Genomic DNA, 12,307 nt, shown 5'->3' with positions numbered 1-12,307 from the left:
AAGAAAGTCATGCAAATCAAAGCTCTTCATGGCTGGCTTTGTTTAAAAGATCACACCATTTTCTTTGCTGTGAGACAATATGCATTTGATTATGTATTCCCTCCGTCTGCCAAACAGGTTATTGTTGTGTTGTTGGTGCGGTCCCAAATTCAAAGGATCTGATGCAAGGCACCTCCCAGCTAATGTTCTCATTACAGCTCAGACATGCTGCGAAGAAAAGCTTGACTGTGTGCATGTATTAATGCGTATGTCTGTGTGAGTGAGTGAAGCCATGCGTACATATGCTTCTTGGCATAGGACAGTAATTATTTTGCTTAGCAGATCCTTGTACGCTAGTTTCAGTCATATAATATGTATCTTAGCGTGTGTGAGCATGTGTGTGTGAGCTGATCAGTGGATTGGATGAAAAAACATGTTCGGTTAAGAACACCATTAGTTGAGAGTCAGCAAATTCTGCAGGATGGAGACAGAGAGGGAAATGGTACCTCTCGTGAAAAGCCTCTGATAGTATATTTCAAGGCAGAGAGAGAGAGAGAGGAGGATGAGATGATATATGAAACCATTAGGCTCCTAACACCTTAAACACTTAGTTCAGCTGCATGTGTGCCATTACTGCCATTACACTATATGCTCCAGGCTCCATGGTGACCGACAGATAGGAGGACAAAGGAAGAGGAAGATAGAGATACTGATAGAGAGAGAGGAGTGGGATGACCCGTATGATCGAAAGGTTGCGTAATGTCATGCATTACTGATAGGAAGAGGAAAGGCTGGTAATGTGATGCTACAGATAAAGGAGGAACCTCTCTCGCTCACTCTCTCTTTCTCCGATGAATCTCTGCAGCCCTGCTCCAGTGCTAATAAAGGAAGTAAAGTGATCTTTTTAGCCACAGATTAAGATTGAAATGTAGGTAATGTCATTACATATGGTATTTTTATAGGACACAGATTGCTGACTTCATAGAGTGCATAACCTCATCTGCAGATAGGATTTCTAGTAGCATAAATCAAAAGTGCTCCCAATCTTGTGGCAATCAGTACTGGCAACATACAGGCTATTATGTGTCCAGTCACTAGCACTCTGAAGTGCAGTTTCGTATGCATACTGTAGGTATGTTCATTTTCCCAGCCTGTAGCCTCTATTGATTCATTGTGACCAAATGTGCTAGATAAAGCGCTTTAAAATCAATACCACATTCTTTCTGAGACATTAATTTTTTATAATTACAGTAAACCAAACCACTGTTGAGAAAACATTTCTTAGTAAAACAGATAAAGCCAACCAGTTGTCTCAATGATGGTTTAATTTTTATGGTCATTACCATAAAAGCCATCCCAATTAATTTGACAGTAGTGCTTTTATTAAGTAGTGCTACATGTAGCACCTGAAAAGAAAAGCTTTCCTATTTTCTTGTGAGTTGAATAATGTGTTCAATTTGGAATTCTACTTGTATTTATGAAAACAGATGTGTGTGTCAGAAGTTGTGTTGAACCTGCTTCTCTGCTTCCTTGTATCAACAAAATACAGGAGTTACTTCATAACAACTCAACAACAATGTGGCTAATAAGAGTCAGTTGATACAGAGAGCATCTTTTATCCCTGTGTACGTCATCTACATATTGACTTTAAGTATCTATTTACATTTTTAGCCATGCTAGCGGATGGTAATGTCAGTCTGTTGGTTGGTCCACCACTTGGTCCAGACTGAAATATCTCAACAACTAGGAGCGGCATGGCTCTGGGGGTAGAGTGGTCGTCTAGTTACCAGAAGATTCCTCATTCAATCCCTGGCTCCTCAAGAAGCGTCCTTGAGCAAGACACTGAACCCTAAACTGCTCCTGATGAGCAGGTTGGCACCTTGCACGGCAGCCTCTGCCGTCAGTGTGTGAATGTGTTTGTGAATGAGTGAATGTTGGCATGTGTCGTAAAGTGCTTTGAGTGGTCGGTAGACTAGAAAAGTGCTATATATAAAGCAGTCCATTTACCATAAACTTTTGTACAGACATTCATGGTCCCCTCATGACTTTGGTGATCCCCTAACTTTTCCTTTAGTGTCACCATGCAGTTGATATTTGTGGTTTTCAGTGAAATGTCCCAACAACTATTAAATGGATTGCCATGACATTTTGTTCAGACATTCATGTTGCCCTCATGTATTGTAATCACTTTGGTGATGCCTTAACTTTTCTTCTAGTGCCACAAGGTCAAAATTTTAAGTCGTCCAATACGTTGGTTTATGAGTATATATTGTACCTGAAAACTAATGACATTCCCATCAGGCTCAGCTGTACTTTGTGTTTAGCGCAAATTAGAAAATTATAGAATACAAACATCCTAAACTAAGATGGTGTACATGATTAGTTATTTATTTATAAATATTATAAATAAATAAATATATTTAAATATTAATTATTAATTTATTATTATTATATATTGTACCTGCTAAACATCAGCATGTTACCATTGTCATGGTAAGCATGTTAGCATGCTGACATTAGCATTTAACTCAAAGCACCACTGGTATAGCACAACAATTGCTTTGACCTGAAAAAGGCTTTCACTCACTAAAAACACATGTCCTTTGAAATTAAATAAATCCATTAATCAGCGCATCACTTCCCCCACAGTAACATTTCCCATTATATGACACAATAAGGTATTGTGTCATGTGACAGAGTTCATTTAAACTGTGTTAGAGAAATGAGAGTTGTGAGTTACACCTGTCACCTAAATTTGCTATCTAAAAGGTTGCAGAAAAAAATAATTGAACCTGTTGCTTATTGAGTTTCTCTTCATCTGTTATTAATTATTTTGGCACTATAACAATAACAGTTATTTGCAGATTTTAGCATACATATTTACCCTCCATGGTCCATGGTAAAACCCAACACAAAGGCTCTTACTGCAAACAGAAAATTTAAATACAGCAGATTAAGAGGTAGGCTGACTAAACAGGACAGGGTTGTCCCACTCCGGATTAAAAGCTGCTTGTTTGCTGACTTGATATTGTGCATATTTTAACTGTATTCTGTTAATGTGGCATGGTCCCCTAGGTGAACCAGGGAGAGGCTGAATGCATAAATATGTGATGTGGGCTGAGGGAGGATCCGTCTGTGGAGTGGCAGACAAGGTAGAGCGGAGGAGGAGAGGAGTAGATGATTAATCTTAGCAGGCTCGACTGAAAGGTTTTATCTGTACATATGTAAACGCCTGTAAAGGAATCTGGAGAGTCATACATATGCACTGATATGATTTGGTCACATTTAAGGGGAAGTAAAAAACAGTCATGAAAAAAACAAAAAACAAATGTAGTGAAAAGCTCATTAATTTCTGCTGCAGGGATGTTTGGGGTTGAGTGATTTTATAGCCAGTGTTTAAACTACCCAAACTGGTGCAAAGGTTAAGGTATTATTAACTAAATGCTCAGATACTTGATAGCCATCCAGGGACAAATCATTTCATTATTGTAATCCAGGGAAATTGCCCACCACTGGCAACAAAGTTAGACTAATTGCAACTGTATGTCTTCAGACAAATATTGAAACTTCAGCTATTAAGCATCATTGCCATTTGTAGAGGGACATACAGTAAATTGTAGTGATAATTGTAGGGATGATACAGTCAATTTTTGACTGTGGCTGTCTTTTCTTTGGAAGAGATGTTTTTGTAGCTGGATGCAGAACAGCACAAAACCAGTCACCTACAGTTTTAGATTACTGTAAAAAAGAGTTACCCCTAAAACACAATCTTCATTGTGGAAAATAACTCTGTTATCTTTTCATCCACACAGCTGGAAGTTTCAACCACAGACTTCGCTGGAAACGTTGTCGAGGGACCGGCCGTACTAGTGATCACTGTCATCGACCAAAATGACAACCGGCCCATCTTCAAAGAGACACGTTACACAGGAGAGGTGCTCGAGGGATCCCCTACAGGTAGGTGACATTGTTATATTGAATGACTCTGGAGAGAACTGGAACTTATTGGATTTAGTTTGACAGCAATATCACACACACTACAACTGCTACACTGGAGATGTCCTCTGATCTTAGGCTAGGTGTGGTTGTGTTAATGATATCTACATTTGTGTCCTGAGCTGGATGGTTTGTACGTGTGGTGGTGATGGAGTCAAAAGCACATTGCACATGCCTTAATAATAAAATTACTTTAAGACAAACATCTTTCATGAGAGCACTGAACTACTGCATGCAGTTTTACATTATCACCTCAGCACCTTGACTTTCAGAGGCACTTGAGCAGATGACCTGGTCTACATTCTGTCTCGGGGGCCACAGTTTTATTTTTTCAGACACCAGTCTCATTGGTGCCCATCTTTTAATGTCAATTTTAGGGCTGCCAAACAACTTCCCATGAGGACTCATCTTATTGTAAGTCTGTATGTAATGAATATTAGATTTAAATCACATTTAAGTAAACCTTTAACACAAGCATAATGCAAACATTTTGTATGCATATTGTATAAATCAGTGTTATCAAATATTTTATCGCGTCAATCTGATAACAGCATGTTGTCTTAAGAAATATCTAACAATTTTCTTCCACAATATTTCTTAATTTATCTTTTATAGTTATAGTAATGTTAGGTCTGTATAAGTCAAATTAACTTTGTGAAATTTGAAAACTGAAAATTTCTGACTCTGGCATTTCCCCAGTGGTATCAGAAAAGACACTGTGGCAGTGTGATAGACTACAGTACCTGCCCTCCGTCCCCCCATTTATCCTTTGTAGGAGCGCTGCCATGAAGGGGCTGAAAGCAATGCAACCATTTATTTTACTGAGATTGTCTAATTTTTCTACACACAAAATCTTATGACATCAGAATAACTTGAAAGATGCTATACTCACAGTGGCTGTAAATACCCTCATATAACATCTATTACACCCTACTTTTACCTTTCCTCTCTCTGCTGCACCAATGCCTGAACTGAAATAGTGTACCACTGACAGTTGGTGGAATAAATTACAAAAAAAAAAGATGACAGCAGTATAATCTGATGTTGTTTGTCTGGAACTGCATTTTATCATATTCTACAGACATGTAGACATCTTCCTGTGAAACAAACTTTTATTTTGGAAATGGCTTGCCACGACATACTTGTTTCTGCCGCTTTTTTACACCCTATCTTAATACTAATGTTAAGAAATTATTCTGCATTTATTGGTCAACAAATAGATGCTTTAGTCAAATGTCTTATGCATTAATGAAATAAGTGTACGCATTTCATTCAGGAGAGACTTAATTAAAAGAATAATAAAATTTGAAAAATGAGTCTTTGTAGATTAGACCCCATTGTGACATCATATTTTGAGGGGGTAGTGATGCTATGAGCTGTACAGGAATATCCCCCCAATGGAGTCTAGACACTGGTGGTGGTGGTGGTGGACAAGGGGTGCAATGGCTGAAGATCTGGATGGATGAGATGTAGAGCAGGACTTCTGATGAGCTCACAGGAAGGACCAACTGGGAAGACTGGTTGTGATGAAAACCAGAGGGGAATGGGGTGGAGGAGGGCTGCATCGATCTGACACTGGAATGACAGCTGACAGAAGCAGAGAAAGGAACTGTTTTAAACTTTGACAGCAACGAGATGATTGGCTCACCAAGGTCTGATTAGTTTAACTGAGTGAACCCCCTCAGTCAGCTGATAGAGTTGGAAGCGGGAACAGACAGAGAGTAAATAATAAATACATAAGAATATAGTCAGTCTTCCTGATTGAACATACGCTTACCTTCAGTAATAAGTACAACTACATTTTATTCTGATATTCTGATATCTTTGGCTTACTGTATATGACACAATTTATAGTCACACTTCCTTCCAGAAATTGGAAAGCAAAATACCATTTATTTTATCGATTGTGAAGAATTTTCTGACAGTTATCTGATTCTGATGATCAATATGTAATATAGGATTGTTAATTTATGGACTATAGTAGGAGCCTCCGCACTACCTTTCCTCCCCATCTCACAGTCAAGTGTTTCAAAATGAATCATTTTGAGGCAAGGCTGGCAGAGTCTTTGAGAAGACTCTTCACCTCTGGCTTCTACTGTAAATCTTAACATTCTCTTAGATACCTTTGTCAATTTGTCACAGTACCTGATTTTTTGGTTCTCTGAGCTGTTGTCAGTGCTATCACTGTTCTTTTATTTAAGGTGACAGTTGTGCCCTCACTGGGCTGAAATATAAATAAATGCTGTTTGAATGTACCGTGTTTCTATTTCAGGAAAGTTCTACTTTGCTAACCTACTGCCACCGTTATACAAGCTGATTATGTGTGGATGTCTGTGTCTTTTTCTATGCAGTCTTTAAAGCAGGGAAAATTAAGATTCAAAAATATTGTTTTTTTTATTCTATCCACTCACAGCTGTGGTGTGAATCTACTATGCAATGTTTATATATGACATGAAGCTTGGGTGAGAAATGTGGAGGCGGTCACATCCTGGACAAATTGTCACTGTTCACTTCCAGGCTCTGTTTGGCTCTTATTGTTGAATGGTTTCCTATGCTGGCCAGTGGATCTGGATTTACATTTCTCACCAAAACACATTGAAATTGGTTTCTTTTATGTGAGGCTTTGTTGTAGACCTGCTCTGGACATTTAAGACAGACTGTACTGCTTTTAGAAGAAAGGAATAGGTGATTTGATTTGCTATTATTATTGCCAGTTCCTACCACATACTGAAATGTTTTCTTCTGAGTCCCACTCTGTTTCCAACTGTCATAGTTGCACCACATGGCGCTGATGACGAAATTAGCAAAAATCAGTTGCTTCACCCTGTGTGAAGCAACTTCCCTCCTGCTGTTCACCTTGAACTGTGTTCCACTGATTCACAAAAAAACCACACCCTCAGGTCTTCCTGTCAAGTGTCTTAAGGGCAAACATGTTGCAGCATACAGCTTGTTTGGAGAAATACATTTGATGGTTAGAAGTAGAAAGCACAGACAGTAAAGCAAAAGGGCAAAATAAAAACCCATGCACTGCAGATTCTATGACGGTTCTCACTATGTTTGTTCTCACATCATTAGCACAAAAAGCCAACAGACAAAAATCTTAATCACCAACAGAGCTTTACAGATAAGAGGCATCAGTCAACAGGCAGGCAGAGGAAAGACACACTCTCACACACAGACAGCTTCCCATAGAGACATTTTGAGCAGTTGAGCAGTTATCAACTTCATGCTGAACTTGTGTTATGAATTGCTAATACAAACATTGCTTATGCAATGGTATATATTAGGTAAGCAACAGCATGTCATTACTGCCTATACAGAACAAGATAATAGGCTGACAAACTTGCACAGTTGAATGTTGTTAGAATAATGCGCTCAGACTAAAAGTGCATTTTGATGTTTTGATCATGCAGTAACAGGGCTGAAATCATGGAATCCAACTGTCACAGAACAAAAAAGCTGTAATAGTCTGTTTGTTCCATGCTTACATGTATGGTTTTGATGATGTGGATTCCTGACTTAATGTAGAGAATGTCTTAATGCTTTTACTGTAATTGTTTACATTTTGGCTTGCCTGCACACTCACAATCATACTGTACATACAACCTTACATGCTTACATAGTGTCTGTATGTTTAGCAGTATCAGTGAGAAAATAAGCCCACTGGGAGCAAATGACAAATCCCCAGCAGGAAAATCTCTTATTGGTTTGGCCCGAGTGAGGGACTTTACAAAACACCTGAATCATCATAGTACTTTTTAGCCCTGACTCTGTTTAGTAGGAAAGTTAACTCTTACTTCTGCAAGTTCAGCACCAATACATTTTTAAAAAACTCATTTTACATTACTGGGTTAGATCTGATATCACCCTCGCCAGAGACATTCTTGCTTGACATGATAGAATTGAATATGGTTTAATATGAAAATATTTGATACTGTGTTCTTTATTTTTATTATTTATGTATCTCAAAGACACTAAGTAAGTGCTTTTTATTAACCCTGAGCCTCCTGTAAACTGCTATTTCCTGAGTGGATTTTAGCCTGTGATTATAAACCAAAGTGAGCAAAACAAAATAAACTGAAGTTTGATTTTATTTTCAGTATGGTGTGATCTGACAGCTCCTTGGGACTTTAGTTGCCATGATGCCGGATCTAATTGAACTCAGCGATAAGATGAAGGATACAGCTCTGAAGACTGTATTTCTTGCATATGCCTGCAGATCTGTGCACTAAATAGTCTACTTAGCTAACATGTCAGTTCAGCCTCAAAGATCTGTCTAAATCAATCATTCCATTTATATTTAACAACCTGTCAGTTCCCCATAGGTTGACAACAATGTTCATGGTTGTTGTAGTCAGTCGTGACATCAGAAAACCTTTCTTAGTACTTCTGGCAACATGTAACAATATTTCTCTCTGGCTTTTCCAGCTAGCGATAATGAAGTCATGTTTACAGAGAAAAAAAATCAAAAGTGATTTATCATATTTGATGCGGTAATTAAATGAGAGTGGTAGCAAGAGGCCTCCTAAAGACAAAAACTGATAACAAAGTCAACCTATTGCATCATGCCAAGTTGTGTCTTTAATATATATGGCTAACTTGTTAGCAATTGGCTATTTACACATTCAGCAGATACAGAGCAACATTATCATTCATTTGGAGTTGTGTTTCTGGCCACCTGGTGAATATAAATCTAATATTCATTCTCCTTTTAGCTCTGTTTTGCTCTCCACTGATTCCTGAGGGAAATATCTGCCTCTTTAGCTGCTAAATGCTCCACTATGTTCACCAGCTAGTTGCTAACTGGGTTTATGTGCTGTTTGGCGCTGAGCAGCAGGTAGTGTATAGTGGGTTTTTAGAGGTTTTTCACTGAAAACAGCTGCCTTCTGTGGACAAAAATGACAATTTGAGAGCAGTGAGAGTGAAACAAAATAGTAATGGGCCGGATAGCTAAACAGAGCTATCCATAAAGATATATTAGATGAGGGTGACCTTGTTTTCTACCCCTATATGCACCTTATGAAACATATCTTCAAGAAGCAATGTTTCAAAAAATGTAGGCACATTTCTTAAATTGGCTTTGTTTCAAAAAGGAATTGAGTGCATAATAATAAATCCCTGGAATGCAAACCTGTTAAAGACAGACCCAAAGGAGTGAGACTGCTCGTAAGGGCTGCACACCAGAAAAGCGAGCGCTCCTCTTCCACCACCCTCCCAGGAAAAAAAATCTAAATAATCATGTCTTATAAATCTCTGTGTGGAAAAAAGATTTACTTGCAGCTAATGTTGTAGTCTCTGGATATCCTCATCTCAAAGAGGCCAAACTGTATTGAGAGGTCAGCAAAATCAATTGTTCATCTTTGAACTTGTCTTGCCTTTTACCACAACAAAATTTATCATTGGATACTTTTATTTCTGTGTGTATGGGTTTTTGACTTGAGCATTTTTTAACAAATTTAACTAATCAAAGAGTTGAACTTTTTACTTTGTCAAACTTACTGTGTTTTTCACTATTCACATTATGGTAATACAAGTTTTTAGAAAGTATTTTTATTTTTATAGAAAGTATTTTTTATTTTTTGTTTTATCCAATACTATCTTCTAAAAAAAGCTCTATACAGCCCAGAAAAGCATGCGTGTGGGTATGGTATGAATGAAATTCTACTGTATGTGCATATGTTGTGTTTGTTGCATGTGTTTATGTGCTTTTTTCAGTGAATATGTGCACATGTGGTCTTCCACAGTTTGTGTATGTGTTTGTGTGTATGTGTATGTGATGTGTAGCAGTGTAGTGTGTGTGTGTGTGTGTGTGTGTGTGTGTGTGTGTGTGTGTGTGTGTGTGTGTTACACAGTAGTGGCTGGGCAGCAAGGGAAGCTGTAGGGGAGAATGTCACAGTGCTCTGACATTTCTGTGCAAACTGATAACAAAGGCAGCCAAAGCCTGAGTCTCCTGGCAAGCCCTCTCCTTCCTCTCTGTTTAGTCCTCCACTTCTTCTATCCCTCTTTATCTCTCTCATTCTCTTTTCCCTTCATGCCCTGCATTCCCTTGGGCTTTGTGCACATGCTATCCTACGCCCCTTTCCCCCCCTACTCCCCCATATTTGCTGTTTCGTTATTCTCTCCATCTTTGCTGTGTCTACTAACTTTTTTATAAATACTGATATTGACGTACTTGCTTTTGCCCCACTTCACTAGGGATTGTCTTATTTTGATGGCATCATAACTTTTTCACGCCAAGTTTGGACAAGAGTCTTTGTGACCATGTTTCAGTGTATCAGTGTTTTGTTGACAGTGCTTTACTTACTCCCTTCAACTGCTGTCATGAACAAGAAAACATCCTAACTGACATGGCTTGTTTTAATTTCATTTTTAATTGAAGTCTGGTGTTATTATATATGTTTCTTATTGCCAACAAACCCCATGAATTGACCAAAACCAAAACTGCATTAGTCCCTCAATACTTTCCACACCTTGTCTGTAGCACTCAGTCCCAAGCCAAATTGTTTTCACTGAAGAATTAAATCTTTTGAAAACTGGTCACAAATACAGTATAAAGTAAAAAAAAAAATTAAAAGGCTCAGCTATTTCCTTAAACAGCTGGCCACTGTTCATTTTATTTTATATTTTTCCACTTTATTTGATAGAACAGTAGAGAGAGACAGGAAAGGCAGAGGATACGTGGTACACGCTCTACCAGGTGAGCTACCGGGTGCCCCAGGAAAAATAAGATTTGTGGCATGGATTGCAAAATGGTAAGCGGGAATAATTTGTAGTAAATAAGCTAAAACATGAAAAATCCCAGGTACTGTCATATAAGATACATTTCAGTATTTCACTTCAGGGCAGGTGAAACTAAACTACTATCTAATTATAGTTACTCAAGAGAAAAAGTTATTCCTCATCTCTACGTAGGTACGGTAATGTTACATTTATTAACTGTTTCCACCATGTCATATGCCTCTTTTCAGAGTTTCACTCCTGCATTAGTTTTGAGAGTCACTTGGGAGTCGGTGTGGCAACATTAACAAAACAGTAACATCACTGAAAGTCATGCATATTGCCAGTGGATTTGCAGAGAGAAAATCGTTTGATCTAAATTTTAGGGATGGAATGGTGTGCTGCTGGAAAATTATTGTGTTAAGACTGTCATGTTTATGGCACTTTATGTTTGTCTTTCCTCTGCCAACACCACACAGACAAGTTAAACCTAGCGTGTAGGTGATATATCTTGTGTAATTGGACATGATGGGGTATAAATGAAGATATTACTCATAGCTGAGTCTCTGTTTGTGTTCCAGACTAATTTGTGTTTATATCAGAGGTAATTAAGGCCTGAGTTCCTGCTGTGAAGGGAGAGAGGGATGGATCTGGTCTGCTGTTCTGCTCTGCTCTCTGCTTTTACACACAAACACACACACACAGGCTGGTTAAATATAGCCTAGGGTTGGACAACATGGATAAAAACTTCTGTCACGTCACATGTAATTTTATATCATGATAGAGTAAATGTTCTTGAAGTCCCACAGGCCTTTTTCACAGCAGCAGGAATTTTGACTTGACACAAAAAGCACAAGTGTAATCAATAACATTAATGATGGCTCTTTTCCACTTAGCTGAGCTATTACCAGGGTCCTGATTTTGTGCATGCTGGCTCACAGACATGGCTTACTGGGACACTTAAATGGAACTGTGCCATCATTATTGTTATTAGTTACACCTAAACAAAACAGGATTTCACCATCTGCCACCTGGACCGAACAGGCTAGAGGCAAAATTGCAGTAGAGTGCTACTAACCCACCCTCTAGTGCCCCTTCGCCCACAAACCCATATGCCATCATGAAAATGGGGCTGACCACTTGTTTAGAACCATTCGTCTCTTGTCTGCACCTGTGCCCTACAAACAGTTACAGCATTGCCTGAACTGCAGTCATTATTGTGTCCTCTGTCCTGTGCCCCTGTCCTGTTGTTCGCCCCTGCTCCCCTGCTGTGGTCCCTCTATTTCAAAGCACATTCTTAGTCTTCTGCTGCAGTATCACAACTGCCACATGCAATTCCGGGCAGGACCATTCTACTGCCAGAGAAAAACCTCAGCAAAATAAAAGGTGAACAAAATCAATAGCTAATTGCTAGCGCAGGTACCTTTGGTAAGTTTGGGGAAGGCTAGTAGAAGAAGTTGAGGCAGAGGGTTGGTGGGGTGCCAACAGTAGTCAGTGGGTGCAGAGAAAGCAAGAAAGAGAATGATTCAGGAGATGGATAATGATTCAACTGAGCGATTACACCAAAACTGGCAGGTCATTTGTAGCATGACGGTGTGCGTTTGTCCCATTATGG

At 38.8% G+C, this 12,307-nt stretch overlaps 1 protein-coding gene across 1 annotated transcript in view; it reads left to right on the top strand.

The window, feature by feature from the left end:
* Positions 1-12,307, top strand: part of cdh13 (cadherin 13, H-cadherin (heart)) — a 344,376-nt gene that overhangs the window by 162,742 nt on the left and 169,327 nt on the right. The window contains exon 7 of the mRNA XM_044193744.1: positions 3,792-3,936. Coding sequence (XP_044049679.1) covers positions 3,792-3,936 — 145 coding nt within the window. The remainder of the gene's footprint in view (positions 1-3,791; positions 3,937-12,307) is intronic.

The sequence above is a fragment of the Siniperca chuatsi genome, linkage group LG4 (genome assembly GCF_020085105.1).
Source record: "Siniperca chuatsi isolate FFG_IHB_CAS linkage group LG4, ASM2008510v1, whole genome shotgun sequence".
Taxonomy (NCBI): Eukaryota; Metazoa; Chordata; class Actinopteri; order Centrarchiformes; family Sinipercidae; genus Siniperca; species Siniperca chuatsi.
This window is presented reverse-complemented; position numbering and strand designations above follow the sequence as displayed.